The 21,142-nt window shown below is 34.5% G+C and overlaps 1 protein-coding gene across 6 annotated transcripts in view; it reads left to right on the top strand.

Annotated features, from left to right (window-relative positions):
- Nucleotides 1-19,004, top strand: part of HMGN5 (high mobility group nucleosome binding domain 5) — an 87,159-nt gene extending 68,155 nt beyond the window's left edge. For 2 of the 6 annotated variants that reach the window (XM_063635342.1, XM_055267004.2), the window contains 6 exons: nt 11,372-11,509; nt 13,229-13,258; nt 14,284-14,313; nt 14,558-14,611; nt 16,688-16,825; nt 17,804-19,004. In XM_063635342.1, coding sequence (XP_063491412.1) covers nt 11,495-11,509; nt 13,229-13,258; nt 14,284-14,313; nt 14,558-14,611; nt 16,688-16,825; nt 17,804-18,418 — 882 coding nt within the window. In that variant the 5' untranslated portion in view covers nt 11,372-11,494 and the 3' untranslated portion in view covers nt 18,419-19,004. Of the gene's footprint in view, nt 1-11,371; nt 11,510-13,228; nt 13,259-14,283; nt 14,314-14,554; nt 14,612-16,687; nt 16,826-17,803 lie in introns of all 6 variants that reach the window. The other 4 variants (XM_055267002.2, XM_055267003.2, XM_063635344.1 and 1 more) reach the window with 3 other exon arrangements.
- Nucleotides 19,005-21,142: the final 2,138 nt, after the last annotated feature.

Here is a 21,142-nt window from a genome sequence, read left to right as displayed (position 1 = left end):
ATGTCCTTTGACCACTTTTTAATGGTGTTGTTTTATTTCTTCTAAATTTATTTAAGTCCCTTGCAGATGCTGGATATTAGACCTTTGTCAGATGCATAGTTTGCAATTTTTTCCCATTCTATAGGTTGTCTGTCTACTCTATTGGTGGTGTTTGTTTGTTTGTTTTGCTGTGTGGAAGCTCTTTAGTTTAATTAAATCCCACTTCTCAATTTTTGCTTTTGTTGGGATTGCTTTTGGTGTCTTTGTTGTAAAATCTTTGCCTGTTCATATTTCAAGGATGTCATTGCCTATGTTGTCTTTTAGCTCCCACGTATAAGTGAGAACGTGTGGTATTTGGTATTTGTAGTCTTGGGTATTACATTTAAGTCTTTATCCATCTTGAGTTAATTTTTCTATATGATGTAAGGAAGGGGTCCAGTTTCAATCTTCTGAGTATCGCTAGCAAGTTATCCCAGCACCGTTTATTGAACAAGGAATCCTTTCCCTATTGATTGTTCTTGTCAGGTTTGTCAAAGATCAGATATTTTTAGGTGTGCAGTCTTATTTCTGGGTTCTGTATTCTATTCCATTGGTCTATGCCAGTACCATGCTGTTTGGTTATTTAGCCCTGTAGTATAGTTTGAAGTCGGGTAGCATAAAGCCTTGTTCTTTTTGCTTAGGATTGCCTTGGCTATTAGATCTTTTTTGGTTCCATATGAATTTTAAAATAGCTTTGTTCTAGTTCTGTGAAGAATGTGAATTGTAATTTAATGGGAATAGCATTGAATCTACAAATTGCTTTGGACAGTATGGCCATTTTAATGATATTGATTCTTCCTTTCCATGATCATGGGGTGTTTTTCCATTTGTTTGTGTCATCTCTGATTTCTTTGAGCAGTGGTTTGTAGTTCTCCTTGTAAAGATCTTTCACCTCCCTAGTTTGCTGTAGTCCTAGGTATTTTGTCCTTTTTGTGGCAACTGTAAATGAAAGTTTATTCATGACAGGTCTCGGCTTGACTGTTGTTGGTGTATAATAATGCTAGCGATTTTTGCACATTGATTTTGCATCCTGAGACTTTGCTGAAGTTGCTTTTCAGTTTAAGTAGCTTTTTGGCTGAGATGATGGGATTTTTGAGAGATAGAATCATGTCACCTGCAAACAAGGATAGTTTGACTTCCTCTCTTCCTATTTGAATGCCCTTTATTTCTTTCTCTTGCCTGATTGCCTTGGCCAGAACTTCTAATACTATGTTGAATAGGAGTGGTGAGATGGGGCATCTTTGTCTTGTGCCAGTTTTCAAGGGGAATAATTCCAGCTTTTGTCCATTCAGTGTGATGTGGGCTGTGAGTTTGTCATATATGTTTCCTATGCTTTGAGGTAAGTTCCTTCAATACCTAGCTTATTGAGAGTTTTTAACAAGAAGGAATAAAGATAATTTTATTTTTTCATACGTCAGTGAAATTATGTGACATACACATGATGGTATATATGCCATATCTTCGCCAGTCTTGTATAGTCAACATCTTAAGCAAGGAGGCTAAAGTATTCCACAAATCAGCTGGATGATTCATATCTGCCCTTGTTTGCCTAAAATGGAAGCTGCAAGGTCATATTTTCTATTCATTCTGGATACTCATAAAGTCCTTTTCAATCCCCACACAGGTCCTTTTCAGGGGTTCACCTGACTATACTCAATGCAGTGTTCCACTTCTCTGTAGTCAAGAAAGAAAAACGAAATGTCATCCATTCACCACCGCCTAAGAAAGACATAGCCTAAATGGACAGCAAATGTCCAGTTATATAAAAAACCCACACAGCTGCACTGAGCCCTGGGAATAATGCCAGTATTGCTAATAGACCAATGCTTCTCAATGTGTGGATACACTACCATTGGTGGTCCACGAGAAAATTTGCGGGGACACACTGGCAAATGTTTTAATAGTTATGTATTTGTTTTCCTGTGTACTAAGAAAAATAAATACTTAGCACACAAAATCTGTGTTCTCAAAAATATTACTTTTTGAGGATGGGTAAAAATTATGGTATTATTAGTAATTCCTTTACTTAGAATGCTCATCCATCTCTCTTGTTTGTCTTTGCCTCATCGGTAAGTTCTTCCCTGACCCAACTTTCAGACAGTGTTAGTTGGTTCTCCCTCTGGTCCCCATAATGTTTTTCACATATCTCATTTATATCACATTTCAGATTACAGTGTAATTTTTATAAGCACACTTATTTTTATTAGAGTGTGAGCTTCTCAAGAATCAGAGTCAAATCTTTGTATCCTTAGTGCCTGATACAGAAGTTGGACCCTTGTAGTGCTCAATTAATATTTGTGGAATTAATGCATATGAATTACAACTGTGGTCAGGATAATTACATTCTACAAGCATTGATCTAGTAGCTATTTCTCAGTTGGAGGCACGATGGCAGGGTATCTCAGGGAGAACTGAAAATTTAAAACTACAAGACAGGAAACCAAGCATAATTAATTCTCTATCTGATTAATTACACTAGCAAAATTTTATATGCTGAGTTTTCTTATAATAATAGATTTCTGATCCAAGATTCAAAAGCAGAATTACTGAAAAAAAAAAAAGGTTGAAAGAACTGAAATTTAATTAAGAGAGCAGAGGCTGTGGAATCAAACTGTTCTGAGCTTGAATTCTTACTCAACAATTACTAGCTTTATCATCTGTATACTGAGGACCAGAGATAATTCATATAAAGCCTAACAAAGTACTTTATACATAGTAAGATCCTGATAAGTGGAAGCTGTTATTATTAATTTAAAGCATATCTTACTAATTATATACAACTAGTAATTCTGTGAGGTCTAGCTTAAGAGAAAAATATAAAGAAGTCCAGTTCTTCCCTCTTACTTTGTTACCATTCCTACCCCAACCCTCTCTCATGATAGCATTATGATCATTACCTTCCAGACTTATGCCAACCACCAGTTTAAAGCACACCTGGTCTCTCTATCCGAAGTTCATGGTATAAATCTTCCCTATACAAGGAAATAAATCATTTTCTAATTCACACTTTCCTGGTGGCAAGGAGATAATTGTTTAAATTTAAAAAGTTTTTTCATCTAATTTCTACTGGGTTAGAGTAAATCAAAATGCTGTCAAGCCAGGAAAGTACTTAATTAAGTAGAGAAGGTGACAATGAGTCAGCGTACTTTGTTGGAAAAATTACAGGCCAAAAGTTTAAGTAGGAGACCAGATTTCTAGTCTCTACTTTGCTAATAACTTACTTAGAAACTTTAGGTGAGTTGTTTAACTGCTCTAGCCTCAACTACCTTACCTGAAGATGGTAAGTTCTATGCCGCCGAGACACTGGCTTATATTTCCAAAAAAATAAGGCTGTATCCCCCACTCACTCCTGAAACCAAAATAAATTCCAGAGGACTGAACAAATATTTAACTATGAAAAGTAAAACTATATAATTTATAAAGAGAAGTGTAAATGGATTTGCTTATACCTTCGGAATAGAGAAACTCTTCTAAAGGGAAACACAACCAGAAGTAATAAAGGAAAATAATGAGACTACATAAAAGCTAAAGTCTTCTCTCTAGAAAAAAATACCACTATTAAGAGCTGAAAAAATGAAAGAGAAAATCCAGTAGAAAAAGAAAGGATATGGTCGAAAAATTCACAGACAGGAACTACAAATGGTCATCAAACATATGAAAAGATGTTCAGCTTCACTCGTAATTAAAGATATGCAAATCAAAAAAAGCTATTTCAACCTATTCAATTTTTAAAAATGAATAATTTTTCAGTTACTAAATGCTGTAGTATCGAAGTGAGCATGCTTCTGTGTCAGAGTGTAAATTGGTGCTGCTCTCCAGTGCCAGTTCTTGCCACCTGTCTGTGAAGTACTTCTTTCCCAATCATTCTCAGAAATGACCCCCTCTTCCACTATTCCTATTTTCTGATTTGACATCCCACAGCCACTTTATAGTCTGGGACACTATGTGCAAATAGGTACTCTTTTCCGTCACACATCATGTCACCTCCTCTGCTTTCTGCTTTCTGGAAAGTTCAAAGTTCCTTCAATATGGCTCTTTTTCTCTCTGCTACTCTTTGGAGTCTCTTCTCTGATAAACAAGTTCCACAAATTCCAAGAACCTAGCCAGTGTAATTTTCAAATAGTCATTAGCAATTGGCTGACTGAAAGAAACGAAGACTTGAGTAAGCTCTTAAAATGTAAACAAAGCAAAAATTAATATTCAAGACATTAATCTTACCACAGTTATTTTAAAGATGAAATTAAGACAACCAAATATAATAGAATGCTACCTTTTATAGACAAAAATTAGCATAAACTCACAAAACAATGTTTCTGTTTTCAAGAGCTATACAAATATTAATATTTTTCACAGAGCAAAACCCATCTCACAAACCAAAAAAGCATGAACCATATATATTTTATTACCTTTTTTATCTCCAGTGTGGGCCTTATTCAGAAGAAATTCAGTGCTAAATGGTATCCAATCTTACAATAAATTTAGAAGTAAACTAGAACATAAAAACAAATAGGAAACTGAAGGAGTAATTATATTTTCCCTTAAACATGAATTGATCATGTGTCTGTATATGAAGTAGACTAAACAATATATATTCCAACAAGTAAACTATTTAGAGAGCATATTTTTAAAAAATTATCTTATTTCCACTTAGGCAATTTAACCCTGAAACCAAGGGAAAGAGTTCCAAAGATACGCTTAGTTTATTGGAAATAATGAAAATATGTAAATGTGGACTTATACTATTGTCATTAAAATTTGTGAGAACTGAGCATGTCTATTTGCTTGAATTGTTACTCATTTCAATATAAAATATAATCTTTTTAGGTTTTGAGTAGATGTAAATGATTGAAGCATGTCAGCTATTGTTTAACAAAGGAAGTGAGCACAGACTGAATAAAAAAAGGATAGAAATAAACAAACAAAAAGAATGATTTCTTGAAAAACAAGTAAATGTGAGAATGTCACCATGTCCTTAGCAGGTAAGAACACACACACATATAATGCCTCCAAATATGACTCTTAAGACATAAATTTTAATGATTCCCCCTTAGTGAATCTCCCTTTCTTTCTTCCTTCCTGTACTCTACCTTTGCTGTGCATTCTAGAGCATTTTAAAATTTAATACCTTTGTTGAACAGCCATTTGTCCTTTTATCCTCTTAAAGGACTATACAGTTAATGTTAGCAATAGCATAGATTGCCAGTTCCCCATGCAAGAAAATCTACTTGAGCCCTACTACTTCATCAGAGTGTTCATGTCTACACTTTGAGGATTAAAGACAGCTGGTTTTAACATCGTTTTATCTCACCTTAAATGTGTCTAAATTAAAGCAAGCTCCAATTGATGGCCTATGTGTTTCAAATAATTTACAACAAAATAAAACAATTGGTAGGTATTATGAAGCTTGTTATAAAATGTTAAGTAAGGCTCTAAGTGAATGGATAAAACCCAAAACAGGAAAAGGAAAAAAATATCCTAGCGTAACACAAACTGAAGAAAATCAATTGTTATAGACATCTAAAAAATGGCATTTAACTTTAGCTTTTGGTTAAAATGACATCAGTTTACTAAATTAAATATTTTTCTTAATAAAGATGTTGGTTTCTAACACACAACCTATTTGACAGGTCACCACTGTTCTCTCATGAAGGTGATTATTTCTAATCAACCCTCACTAGTGAACAGTTGAACTACACCGAAAACTGAGCTATTCTTGAAAATAGACTCTTGTCTCATATAGGCAGCCTGGGGCATTTATCAATTCTTGAATTCTTGTTTCATTTCTTTTTGTAAGAGTAACCAGCATTAGTGAACTTTCTAAGGAGAAAAAGCCTGAACATTAAGGCCAATTAAAATAAAGTGAAAATATAATTGCTTTAAACTAAAGATGTCATTTTTTCAATGTGCCACAATAGCCACACAACTTCAGAAGTGTCACAATCTACATTTCCATATTTTAAAAGCTATGAATTAATATCTGTGCTTCTATAAGCTGAGGATGAAGGTTAAACGTTCCAATCATATTAAGATTTTAAAGGCTTCTATTTCATGCAAAAACATAGATATCAACTATACCAAAAGTATAAATTAAGTTCAATAGATAGGATTTAGTAAATACCCTAGAAATTTTCTAAGAGACTAAATATTAGGTGCTCTTACCACAAAACAATAATTTTTTTGTTGTTGAATATGTTGACTTGCTTGACCGTAGTAATCATTTCATTATATGTATATCAAAACATCATGTTGTACATCTTAATATATACAATTAATCTTTTAATTTTAAATAATAACTGTATTATAAATAAATTTAAGGGAAGCAGAAATCTCATAAAGACAGTTTGAAACCCTTTTCAAGTAAATGATGACACCTACTGGATGTTAGAAATCTTCAAATAACATTTAACCAATAATGAATCTTATCCGCAATTTTATCTGAAAACCTCTTTGCTGGCAAGAGAAAGAAGAAAACATGGGCAAGCATTTGGACGTTCAAGATTAAAAACTCACATTCACTAGACTTACTTTAGACCAAAAAACAAATAAAGGAATAAGGTAAAAAGTAGTTTCTCTCTTCTGAATTTTCTACTTTCTTGAGGTATAGAAAACTGACTAGAGAATACAAGTTTAAGATCATAGATGAGTGAGGATCCAACAAATCAGTGAAAAGATATATCTGAAGTAGGTTGACAGCCAGAGTTTCTTCTTGAGTTTTAAGGTCATAGAGATGGAACATAACTCGTGTTTACCAAATGTTTCATTTAGTCATTAACATTTCTGTATAAACTGCATAATTGCTGATATCACAACCATAGATAAAATTTTTAGTATAAAAGTGAAAAAAACTGCCTGATTTTTTTTTTTTTTTTTTGAGACTGCGTCTCACTCTGTCACCTAGGCTGGAGTTCAGTGGCACGATCTTGGCTCATTGCAACCTCTGCCTCCCAGGTTCAAGTGATTCTCATGCCTCAGCCTCCCGAGTAGCTGGGATTACAGGCGTCCACCACCACGCCCGGCTAATTTTTGTATTTTTGGTAGAGATGGGGTTTCACCATGTTGGCCATGTTGATCTCGAACTCTTCACCTCAGGTGATCCACCCGCCTCGGCGTCCCAAAGAGCTGGGATTACAGACGTGAGCCACCACACCCGGCCAACTGCTTAAATTTTAATAGATGATCTTTGGCAAGTCATTTAAGCTCTCTGGGCTTGTGTTTATTCATCTGTATTCCAAGGGTATTGAAACTAGAAAATCTCTATTAGTATCCTCTAAACTTAAATGTCTGAAAGCCTAAAAATAGCATTCTTTTAAATTGTTACTTTAAAAGTCGGTAGAAATTTTACAAATAGAAACATAAAATGTATTATATTCCTTTTACCCCTAGAAAGCAGCTCAATTTACTTTTACCACTGGAAAAATAATCCATCTATCATATCAGTGGCCACTCTTTAATTAAGTATTTTATTAGTCTTGGGCCTGCTGCAAATAAACATAGGACATAGGAAGATTTGGGTCACCAGAATTACAGTTTTTCCAGAGTCAGTCTCAGCTAAGTGGCATCATCAATTCAAATAAATTTCTCATATCAATCTTAAACAAGGCTCAGAAATAAGTGTATTGATGTATTTGGCTCACTGTAGACTTGTATTTATTTTACCCTCTGAAAATACCAACAAAAAATATCTAAAACACTGTATTCTAATAACATGATAGAATTCTTGCATTATTTGCTGACAATAGTAAATAGTGTTCCAATTTTTTATTTTATTAAAATACAACAGGAATAATAATGGTGTTGCATGAGGTCAAAATTAGAGATATTCTAACAGAGAAAATAAAATATTTCTTACTAGTCAATCAGTATTTTTGAGATCCCATTGCATGCAAAGTAGTGTATCTAGAATGCTTTTAATTAATCATATATATATATATAATTTTAAACTATGAATATACAGAACATTTGAAGACCTGTTTTATCTTGGCTGTCTAGCATTCCTTTTCTCATAAATACATAATATTTTCTTTTGGATTCTCTGTCAATACATCTTAATGTTGGTGTCTTTAATCTGTAAATTTTCATATCTTCCTCTGTCATTTTCAAATGGTTACTAAATGGACACGTTACAGTTCCTATAAATTTTGGGAGTGGTAGTAGGCATGCTTAATAGCCAGGTAAAATTAGGGAATTCTGTGGAGAATTGTCAGGCAATCAATTTTCCTAGTCATTAATAAATTAAAAAGAGAAACAAGCCAACATAATCTTAGAAAAAAATAGTCCAGTAAAAAGTCTCACTTTGACAATTACACAAAAATAATCTTTTTACTCTGGAATAATTTATCAATTTTAGAAAAATATATTGTAAAAGTAGTAAATTCTACAGAAGGTATGTAGAGTGTGATGTGCTGAGTAAATATTTAGGCAAAAGGAAATAAGTATATACAAGTTTGACCGAATTTGAAGAAGTTTGATGGAGTGGTTGGGAAAAAAAGGAAAAATCAAGCTTGCTTGTGTCATATGAGTAGTACAATCTAAATTGTATAACAGGAGGGAAGAATTTCTTAGGGCTAAAATGATTGAAGAAGGCTTTTGTCAAAGAGGTGATATTTGGATTGGGTCTAAATAGTTTGGTAAACATTTGATAGGTGAAGATATTTGAGAATGGGGCTGCAGTCAGAGGTAATAATACCGCGAAGGCAAAGAGCCTAAACAGGTTTGCTAATGTAAAGGACCGCTCTGGTTAATGGTTAGAAGGAAGAACATGAGGAGATGAGGGATTGGGGTCAAGAAACAGAAGAATGTTTCACACTTAGAAAATGGTCTTTTGCATGCGTGACTATTTTTTCAATTTAATAAGATATAAATCACAGTTGCAACACGTTAGCCTTCAAGAAGGAAAAACTGGCCAAAAAAGAAAATTGCTGACAAATTTAAGAGGAGTTTTAGAGCTCACTGATCTGCACATTTTGCTTTGCTTCAAACCTCTAAGCTTTACCTTCCAAGGCTCCTCAAGATAATTTGTTTCAACCCACTTGGACTAGGCACTATGTTCCCTGAACAAGTACAAACTTTTCCTGCCTCTGCATTTGCTATAATGTAACAGTCTACCGAACTGTTCACAGGCAAGCCAAATTCCACTTCCTCAATCAAACCCTTTGCCAAGTTACCTTAGTCCTAAAAGATCCTTCCCTCCTGTTTTATTATTGAATTTAGATTGCACCATTCAGATAATACAATCAGCTTTGATTTGTAAATAGGTATGCATCTGTTTGCTCAATCCTACAAAATTATAAAATTCCTTAAAGACAGAAGCTGTGTAATGCAACTTTGCATGCTACAGGGTTTCGCATTTTCATAAGCTAGTCTACAAAAACAAAATCCGACTCACAAAATAATGCTAAATAAGAGTTTGTTGAATGGATGCATTCCACTGCTGACACATTTTCATTCCCTTCATTTTTCTTCTTATCCTTATGAGGCAATCCTTATATTAAAATCAATTTTTATGCTTATCTTCTAACTGTTGGAGAATAAAATGATTGAAACATATCTAGGTTCACTCAGGAATGCTTTTACCATAAGGGCAAAAAGTGACATCAGGAACATCTAGGGATTATCCCAATAACTGTGGACGAAGGAAGCAATTTAAATGTCTTTCTGATTTACTTAACTTGAATTAGAATGCAGTATGAAGTTGGGGGAAGGAAACTGAGCAGCAGTCACGCAGGCTCATTCTACCTGATCTATTTAATTCCACACTATCAGTGCTGGGGAAGAATGGGCAATAATAATAATAATAATATAAAAATATAACAAAGTAAAAATAATATAACAATAGTAAATATAATAATTATAATGGGTTATTCTGTTAGGCTGTATTTTTGCCTGAAGGGATGGTTTGGCACTCTGTAGCAGATACAGTGTTTATGTCTTAAACTGATTATTTCAAATTTTTTAACCTACATGAACACAGATGAATTTTTCCTAAAGTAACTGTTCAAAAGGGTAAATTTCTTTTTTGATTAACCCTCCAGGATAAGGATTTGGGTTGTTGTTTGGGAAAACTTTTATAAACAGGTAGCTCTTACAACAACCACATCGAGGCGCCTCTGAGAAAGGGCAGTGGGGAATTAGATCCTCTGTTTTAATCATATTTATTCCCAAGTAATTTATTCATCAATCTCCACCTCAACCCTGAAACCTTTAGGTTTCAGAAACTGACACTGAAAGGCACCTATAAGCCTCTCTTACAGTCGAAAGTCACCTAAATATGGCTAGGACTAGAGTGACGCTATGGAGACATTCTCCTTTGGCAAAAATTTTAAAGGGCCGCCTAGAAACTCAGTAATGAAGATAGTTAATATTTTTAGACAATCTTTTTAAATATCAAAATTCTTGCAAAAAAGTCCATGATGAACAAAATATCAAAAATTTAAATAAAGACAGGATCATACCCTGCACTTGCGTGACTCACCTCACTCGCCTCATCCTAGTCTCCTGGGTTTTTGTCACAAGCTTAAATTTTGTTCCTGAGGCGAGTACCTCAGTCGCCTTATGCTAGTCTAGGTTCTGAGTCCTAAACACTTTCGTGGATAGCACCTTCTTGAGTCCCTTCACTAAATGCAACCTTCAGATTAAAAATCTATTCTCAGTGTTTTTCATTTGGATAGACCTCTGCTATTACACATTTCCCTCGGAGTCCCACTGAATTCTTCGTATACCCCCTCCAAGTAGGATAACGGTATAGCTCCCGGTTTTGTCGCTACTCTCCACCTGCGGAAAACACGCCATTTTGGCACCCTCCTCTTGCCAGCACCACAGTTCTGCTTTGGCAGGATGTTCCCACACCAGAGAAACATCTCCACTCTTTTGCGCTTTCTGAATGAATGTTCCTGTCGGTTCAACACCATCCCGCCAAAGGTGGCAGGGAAAGACCGGAGCCCAGACTCAACTGGTCTTAAAAGCACTTTCCCCGCTAGGAATAGTGAAGGGTGGCGGGTTTGGAGGCTGTGAAGAAAGCAATTGTTGTGGCTTTCGCCTGTCATTATAACATAAAAGAAAAAAAAACTGATCAAGACAGCTCTGGCTTTCCTGCCGTTCTTATTCCTGATCGCTTAGCCTTTGCTAAGTTCGCGTGCTCCGCCACTACACCAGCGGTTAGAGCCGACAGGGAACGAGGGCTTCGGGCAAGTTCGCGGGCCACGCCCCTCAAAGCCGGCTGCCTCTCCTTATTGGCCTGAGAGCCTGTCACTCCGATGTGGCTCCCACTCCGGTTAACCATTCACGTAGTTTGGTTGCGTCTTGGCGTGTTTAATGTTGCCAATAACGAGGGATTTTTTTTTTTTTTTTTTTTCAGAGGAGAGTACAGGTCGTGCTGCAATTAGTTCATTGAAAACTCATTTGCTCTTGGAGCAGTCAGGCAGTGACTGCCTTCGGCTTTTTTTCTGCTGACTAAGATCTCCTATAGAGAGCTACAACAATGCCCAAAAGAAAGGTAAGTGAGATGGAAAGACAGACGGGGAATTAGCTGCTGAGTTACCTATTTCCTAATAGGAAGAATTTATTTGTTTGTTTGGTTTTTTTTAAAGCTTTTTGGCTTCTTCCATTTTGTGATGTAATGAAACGGAAAGGGGGAGAAGGGCAAAGAGCAGTCGGTGTAAGGTTTAGGATGGTCTTGCATGCAACTGGTAGTTCACTTTTGGAGTGTTTTGTTTAAGGAGAGAATCTCTTGAAAGGTGTCTCCATGCTGAATTACAAACAGCCATAGCGCTGGGCTGTCGCTTCCTACCCCAACCCCCTTCCTCCGCTTACCCTATTGGAGAACACTTCTCCCAACCATACTTCAGTTTCCTCCTCTGCCACCGGCTTTTCTCGGGGAACCGTCCCGTCTGGGGAACGAAAGCCATGGCTTTCTCTTGTATTTGCCTTTGTTCTTCCCGTTTTCTTTTTTCTTTTTTTTTTTTTTCCTTCCCTCCTCCTCCACTTCTTGTCAGGCCAGATGGCTATGCAATGGTAATCCTGTGCCATTAGGCGGCGCAGACTTCAAACTGTCCTAGAGAACAGAGATTCACCGCTCTAATTAGAAACTTTAGGGGTGAGAATGCTGGACCTTTCCAAGGTCTTTAGCTAAAGATGGGAAGATTATAAGGAAACAGCGTTGGATAAACTTGCTGATGTTGGGGTAGCATGGATTTGTTCACTTTAGTAGTGCAGAATTGATCTGAGCCTTCCGAGCTCCACAGGTCTTCTGCAAACCCTCACTTCACAATTCCTGGCTCCTCTCAGACAGGAAACAAGTTCACGCTCGGCGTTTTTTTCTTAGTCCCCTAGAAGTGAAATCGAACGCTGTTTCATTGCTTGGTAAAACCGTAAAACACTGTGCTAAGACATTATGATTGTTTTTGGATTATTCCTATAAACAAGTCCGCCTTCCTTATTCCTAAAACATAGGAATAATACTGAAATTCCCCCGTGCTCTGTGGCTGTATGAATCGTGCAATAGCTTGATAATTCTCAGGCTAAAGGGCTGCTCAGATAGGGAAAACAACTGTTTCTAATCACCATCCCCCCTTCCTAAGATTCCCGCCACTGTGCTTTTCTATACTTGTGCAGTAGGTTTTGCTGTTTTCCAGAACTGACAGTAACCTTAAAGCAGGTAGTGGCGGGAAGTTTTAAAATCGGTGGCCAGTTTCTTAGAATAAAGCATTGACTTTGTAACAAAGAGGTCTCCCCCACAAAACACTGTGGGGGCTGTAATTCTTGCATGCAAAACTTGGAGAAAATAGTCCAGAATCAGTGGAGAGGATAAGATAGGTACAATTGCATGGCAAACATAAGGCAAGAAAGCGAAATTGCATGAAGCTCCGCCTTCATTTGACCCACCCCCACATTTTTGGCTTTTACATTATCTAAAGCAGGTGGATTTCAAAATTACAAAGGTTTGCTTTTAGGAGATGCAATTTACACAAAAGGATGAAATTAACTATCAATTGTGTAAAAGTATGTCTTGTGCATGCACTTGCATCTTGGTGCACATTAGTAAAACAGCAGTATGTAGCATGGTTCCTAAGAAACAACACGTGTCTACTTGAGCAGGAACCCAGGAGAAAGTAATAAGCAATTATATTGAAATTTGTAATCCGCAGGCAGTATTTTCTGATTTATGTGTTTATATCAATGACCTTATTTCTGTGTGGTTTTCTCCTCTGTGTAGGCTGCAGGTCAAGGTGATATGAGGCAGGAGGTGAGTTTCTTTAGTCTTAGCATCTATTAGGAAAAACCACTCGTTTTATAAACTTGACATAAGCAGCTAAAAAATAGATGCTAGTTGGTATATTTGTACAATATGAGTACCAATATGGTATACCAGTGGGCTCTCTCAAAAATATATATCCGAATTTCAGAAGAGAGGACTTTTTAAAATTGCCATTCAGAATAAAAGAAAAGGCTTTTTCACTTTTTTTATAGAAATGATGGTAAGGAAATATTCTTGACAATAGAGATGTGCTAATATTTTATTTGGGTGTTTTGTGGGTTAGACTATCATTTGGTGTGTGTACTTTACAGGCTTACATGTTGCTTACTTTAGAAAGTTGAGGCTGTAAATGACTGTTCATATATGTGAAACATTTCTTAAAGTACTATATAGTTTTTGTTGTTGCATTGAATATATATTGTTCTAACTCCTAGAGTATGCCATCTTCTATATGTCCTACAAAGCGAGAATCATTGTTGTGCGACAATTATATTAAAGAAACCTCTCAGTTTACCTTTATGGCCTTGTTAATGTAATGTTTTGGTAATGCATATTAATTTTAATCTAATTAATGCACAATAAAAATATACTGAGTGTGAAAAAAATGTATATATAGTAAATATTAAAAACTGCAAGCTTCTTCGAATTTAAGACCTTATTGTGCTTGTTCAGATGTGGAGAGAACTTCTTCCTTTTAAGCAAAATAATTGCTCTGTCATTTGGCAAGAAAAGGCTATATTTTCATTTCTAAATGTGCTCCTTGTTACTAGCTGCTGTGTTAATTTAGCCTAGCCACTTAAGCTTAATTTGGGACTTTTTCCTTAGTATATAAAGTGTTCAGAGGAGGGAAAAATCAAAACATATTTCTCTTGTATTTTCTAACCAAATTCACAATTGCTTCTTTAATGACAATATTTATGTATTGTTACACCAAATATTTTGACCTCAATAAAAATAATTCTAGCTTTTTGTATCCATAATTCTCTTAACAGATTTTTGTTTTTAACTTATAGCCAAAGAGAAGATCTGCCAGGTTGTCTGCTGTAAGTAATCTTTTCAAAAAGCAGCCCATGTATTGTGAAATGTCATTTTAAAATTTAGGGAATCCTAAAATATTCAATACACGATTTATTTTTGAAGTTTTAAGAAAAGCTTTCACACCAAGGAAATGTATTTTTTTTCCTAATGCTCATTTATTTTAATTCAGAGGTTGGATTTCATTTTTAGCGTTCTTTCTTCAAATATGATTTTTTTCCTTTTCTTTTCTTTTCCCACAACTTGAAGCAGATGCTTGTGCCCATTACACCAGAGGTGAAGCCCAAAAGAACACCAAGTTCAAGGGTAAATATTCAACTTAGAATATTGAAATAAATTTGTTTTTTTTTTCAAAAATAATTTTTGAAATGGCATACAGCTGATCATTTTACTTTGCTTATATTTTGTTCAGTTAGTAATATATTATATTCTATCATATGATACATGTAAACCCCTTGGGTGGGGATTATTTGTTCCTGTTTTGTGATTGCCCACAGTGTTTTGACATTTTCATTGGATAGAGACAAAACAATTTCAGTTGGATAGGCCGATTAAATGTACATGCCTTTGCTATCATATAGTGACAATACTGTTTCCCTTGGAAAACAAAAGGTGAAAACAGTAGTAACCCCAAAGTTGTGCTTTGTAATAAAAGTAGTAACTAACATTTGATAATATTTTACAGTTGGCAAAGTATATAAGATTATATATAATTATATATATATAATATATATGTAAGATATATGTGCATATGTTAATTTTAAATGGACACAATTGATTTTGTATGGACTTACATACTCTGGTGTTGTGGCTAAAGGCATGTAGAAATAGATATAATCTCAATATTTAGTTTACTGTTAATTGCTTAATACATAAGAATACTGGTTGAATTCCTGAAATCATAAAAGGTTAAAGCTGTGAGAAACATTAGAGAGCATCTAATCCTATCACTTTGTAGTTGAAGAAAGTATAAACTGTCATCATGTTCATAAATGAAATCCTTCATTAAAAAATATTGCTAAACTTAGGGCAATTGAAGTTTTAGTAATTGGTATATTTAATGGTGACAAAAGAAAAGAAGGCTTATTTTTTTTCTGCATTTTACTTTTCAAGTCCACTATTACGTAAGGTTAAATATTCAACTTACAAGTTTTTAAAACAGTAAAGACAGTGTATTTTCTTTTAAAAAGAAAAGTAAGGCCAGACGTGGTGGCTCACGCCTGTAATCTGAGTACTCTGGAAGGTCGAGATGGGCAGATTGCTTGAACGTAGGAGTTTGAGACCAGCCTGGGCAACATAGCAAATCACCGTCACCACAGAAAATACAAAAATTAGCCGGGCGTGCCTGTAGTCCCAGCTGCTTGGGAGGCTGTTGTGGGAGGATTGCTTGAGCCTGGGAGGAGGAGGTTGCAGTGAGCAGAGATTGCCTCACTCCAGCCTGGGCGACAGAGGGAGTCCCTGTCTCAAAAAAAAAAGAAAAGAAAAGAAAGGTAGGGCTAGACTAAAACATATACTATATAACCATAGACTTCACCCTCCTTGGCTCTGTTTCTCATGTGTTAAAAGAGTAATAACTTATATCTAAATTACAAATTACAGTTTCTAAAGCATTTTTTTCATGTGTTTTCTCATTTTCTCCTTATAATTCCCTGTGAGGTGGGTGGTATTACTCTCTTTTTATATATGAAAATAACAGCCTCAAAGATACTTATGCCTTTGCTCAAGATCACATCACATAAGTGGCAAATCTAGAATTCAAACACAGGTTTTCTGGCCCCTCAATCCAGTGGTCTTTCTATTACATACACAGGTAGGCAAAAAATTTTCTTGGTAAAGTCGTCATGAATCAGGGCATTCCAAACTTGTAGATACAAAGATGGAAACACATATATCACCATAAGGTCTTTTAAAAATATATCTAAATTGTTGTTCTCACTAACAGCATTTCTCTTAATTATTACCAATGGAGGCTTAACAATCAACAAAACCCTGTTCCTTATTAATTAGACTTGACAGAAATAAACTGACCCTCTCTAGTCAGAGGGAATTAATTGATCAATCTAACCTGATGCCAGCAGTTTGTCCTTGGCAGCAACTAGTCAGCATTCTAACTGGTTGCCTCTCATCTATGTCACTCAACTTAAAAGAAAATTTATTTTATTTATATCAAGGGAACATTGTTCATTTTTAATGCTGCTTTAGGCTTACAATGAAATTTACAATGAAGATATTATATGATAATTTTTTTGATACCAGGTTTATCTGTGATACTTTAAAGTGTTTGCATAAATTATTACAACAGCTGGTAAAATAATTGTGACCATTTAATCAACACAGCAGTTAATTGTATATTTATTTTTATTGTTTTATATTGCTTGGCAGAAAATGAAGACACAAAGTGATATGACGGAAGAAAACATAGATAAAAGTGCCCAAGCAGTTGCTGAAACCAAGCAAGAAGCAGTTGTTGAAGAAGACTACAATGAAAATGCTAAAAATGGAGAAGCCAAAATTATAGAGGTATCTTCTAATGTTAACAGTTTTATGTATTTGAAAGTTTAACAATGGGTACAACTGAAAGAACTCCTATTTGCCTTTTAGTTTACAAGTTGGAAAAAATTAAGTGAGCAGTGGTTCTATAGTATAATGGTATCTAAGAGGAAAATAAAATTAACTTAAAATATGAGAATTTAGAGGGACCAGTAGTGCGAGCAGTGGCTTAGCATTGCTGTTACTAGAACAATGCCGATGATTATGACTTAGTACTAACATAACGACCTTCTTATTAAATACAGGCCAATCTTTATTCCTTTTATCAGCACACAGGCTATTTGTAAATCCCTTTTCCAGAATTTATGATTCTTTTATTTCCTCTGTAGATGGCAAAGAAAATCATTATATAAATGTTTTTAATCTTATTTTGCATAGTTAATGCATACAACATTTTTAGGTATTGTAATAAAACACTGAAAATGGGATGTAGCCACCAAATCTATAAACCAAACATATGCAAATGTGGAAAATCTTTTGTAAGTTATCTTATAATATCTGGTACAGTACTTTTCAAGTAATTTTTACATAAAAAACAAATATCATTATTATAGAAACAAAATATGTTATTTTTCCAAGGACTATATTATGTTTACATGCATAGTCCTCATTAAGAATTGCTGATATAGAATAAATATATATCATTCTTTAAGTATTTACTTTGTGCTTCTTCATATTTGAAATGAAAAGTATTCATAAGTGTTTCTGTATTTATTGTTTCAAATATCTATTTGTAGATATTTCTGTGGACATACTTTAGTTAATCTCATTTCTTAGAATGTTTTCTCATAATGTGATATTTAGCAGGCTTCTTTCACAGGAAAATTACCTTCTTTAAATGAAGTATTAGTCTTTCTGTGAAATAGATATAATCCAGTGTAAATATTTAGGGGAAATGGTTCTAAATTTACAGACAGAATCTTGTTTTTCTTTTCACTATGCATACAGGCACCAGCTTCTGAAAAAGAAATTGTGGAAGTAAAAGAAAAAAATATTGAAGATGCCACAGACAAGGGAGGAGAAAAGAAAGAAGCAGTGGCAGCAGAAGTAAAAAATGAAAAAGAAGATCAGAAAGAAGATGAAGAAGATCAAAACGAAGAGAAAGGGGAAGCTGGAAAAGAAGACAAAGATGAAAAGGGGGAAGAAGATGGAAAAGAGGATAAAAATGGAAATGAGAAAGGAGAAGATGCAAAAGAGAAAGAAGATGGAAAAAAAGGTGAAGATGGAAAAGGAAATAGAGAAGATGGAAAAGAGAAAGGAGAAGATGAAAAAGAGGAAGAAGACAGAAAAGAAGCAGGAGATAGGAAAGAGAATGAAGATGGGAAAGAGAATGAAGATGGAAAAGAGAAGGGAGATAAAAAAGAGGAGAAAGATGTAAAAGTCAAAGAAGATGAAAAAGAGAGAGAAGATGGAAAAGAAGATGAAGGTGGAAATGAGGAAGAAGCTGGAAATGAGGAAGAAGCTGGAAAAGAGAAAGATTTAAAAGAAGAGGAAGAAGGAAAAGAGGAAGATGAGATCGAAGAAGAAGATGGAAAAAAAGAGGAGCCGCAGAGTATTGTTTAAAACTGCCCTATGTAGTTTCATAATTTGGTAACATGTACCTTCATGTTGTAAAGTTAATAGAGATAAATATTTTTATCAAAAATTTTATAAACACAGCCTTTCTTTGGCATTGATTTAATTTCAGAACATCTTCATATTGATTATCAGCCATAAAGTTTCTAACATGAAACATTTATCTATAAATTTTGTGATTATAGTAGTGGAATATATAGAAAAAAATATGCTTTCAACTTTGCAAGTGAATTTCGTGTTGTGTAAGTTATGTGTCAGATCTTTGAATTTTAATTTTACTCTTTTATATATGTGATAATTTCATAAAGTGAGAGATCCCAAAAAAAGAGTTTCATCCAACATTCTTGTTGTTCCGCAGGTTGCTTTTATAAAGAAGGTGAACTATTTTCATGTAATGTTAAGAGTTAAACTTATCTTTCCCAAATATAACTTTATTATTAGCTTGGGAAAAATGAAATTGTATTCCCATTTTTAAAATAAATACAAATGTTTATTTCAGAAAGGCAGTTTTGATTATATGTGAATGCACAAATTTTACTGGATTTATCTTAATAAAAAGACTCTTTGACGATGATTGTGTTTTGTTATATCTTCAAAAATGTAGCTAGTGAAATATTATGCTTAATTTTTTTCTATTGTGTTATTCATGAAAATATTTAATATTCACTGACATAAATTAATATAACAAAATTCACCATTTTAATTATAATAAAAATAATAAAGTATATAATTCAATGGTTGTCAGTATATTCACAATGTTGTGCACTGTTTAATTCCAGAGAATTTTTATCACCCAAATAAGAAACAAAGCACCAATTAGCAGTCTCTCCCCATTTTCGCCCAACTTATCCCCCTCCTTCCATCCCTTCGCAACCACTAATCTGCCTTCTATCTCTATGGATTTGCCTATTCTGAACATTTAATATAAATGGAATCACACAATATGTGTGTGGCCTTTGGTGTCTGGCTTCTTTAACTTAGCAAAACGTTTTCAGGTCAATCTCCATTGTAATTTGTATCATTACAGCAGGTCTTAATTTTGTTCAATGCTGTTTGGTTATAATTTTGATGAGAAAATAGATTCCCAGCTGGGGCCACTGTTTGTGGAGTTTGCAGGCTCTCACCATGTCTTCATGAGTTTTTTCCAGGTATTTCAGTTTCCTCATACATCCCAGAGAAGTGCATTTTAGGTTAATTGTCATGCCTAAATGATCCCAGTATGAGTGTGTATGTGTGCGTGTGTGTGTGTGTGTGTGTGAGTTCCGTGTGATGGACTGGAGTCCTGTCTAGGATGGGTTCCCACCTTGCCTTCTGAGCTGCTGAAATAGGCTGCAGCGATCCACTACTGTAAACTGGAATAAGCATGTAAATAATTACCTTGTTCTTATTGTTCTTAATTGTATGCATAGCTTATATTTATTTCAGTGTTTAATATTAGAAGTATTTTAGTCTTTAGAAGTTTGGTGATGCTGTGACCAGAAATATTTGGTAGGAACTTAACTCTTATCTATTGTAATTAGTCTGTTGGTAAAATTGGTTTCTCTATGTGTCGCTTAACTTAAAATTACAGTTTCTAAAAATCTGTCAACGATGTTAAGTGAGAACTTACTGTTTATTTCTTCTAATGCCTGAATAATATTCTGTTAATATACCACATTATGTTTGTTGATGGGCCTTTGGGTTTTCTGCATGTTTTTTCAATTATAAATAATAATGCTGTGAACATTTATGTGCAAGTTTTTTTTATGGATGTATGTTCTCATTTCTTCTGAGTATATATCTAGAAGTGAAGCTATTGGATCTTATAACAGTTCTATGCATAAATTTTTGAGGAATTTTTGGACTTTTCCAAAGTGGCTTCAGCATTTTATATTTCTACTAGAAATTTATGAGTGTTCTAATTTCTCCACGTCCTTGCTACCACTTATTGCATGTTTTTTATTATAGTCATTCTAGTAGGGTGATTTGGAGGTGATGCAAATCATATGATCTTGATTTGCATTTCTCTAATGATGTTGAGCATCTTCTCATGTGCTGGTTGGCCATTTGTATATCTTCTTTGGAGAAATGTCTATGCAAATCATTTTCCATTATTTAATTGGGTTGTCTCTTTAGCACTGAGTTCTAAGATATGCATATCTTTTACATACAAGTCCCTTGTCAGATATATGATTTGCAATATTTTTCTCCCATTCTATGGTTTTCGTTTTCTTGATAGTGTCCTTTGATACACAAATTTTTAATTTTTATGATCAATTTATTTTTTTTCTTTTGTAGCTTATATTTTTGGTGGTATATCTAAGAATTTTGTCAAACCCCGGGTTACTAAGATGTACACATATGTTTTCTTCTACGAGTTGTATACTTTTTTCTCATACATTTAGATCTTTGGTACATTTTGTGTTAATTTTTGTATATGAAGTGAAGTAGGGGTCAATTTTTACTCATTTACATTTGGCTATCCATTTGCCCAAGTATCATTTATTGAAAAAAACTATTCTATCCACATTCAATGGCCTTGGCACCTGTGTCAAAATCAATAAACCACAGATGTATGGGTTTATTTCCGGACCCTGAATTTTGCAACATTAACCTATGTCAATCTTTGTCAGTACACAAATTTTGATTACTGTAGTATTATAGTAAGTTTGACATCAGAAGTGTCAGTTTTCCAACTTTGCTCATTACTTCGGGTCCCTTGCAATTCCACAT

This window comes from Symphalangus syndactylus, chromosome X (assembly GCF_028878055.3).
Source record: "Symphalangus syndactylus isolate Jambi chromosome X, NHGRI_mSymSyn1-v2.1_pri, whole genome shotgun sequence".
Classification (NCBI taxonomy): Eukaryota; Metazoa; Chordata; class Mammalia; order Primates; family Hylobatidae; genus Symphalangus; species Symphalangus syndactylus.
This window is presented reverse-complemented; position numbering and strand designations above follow the sequence as displayed.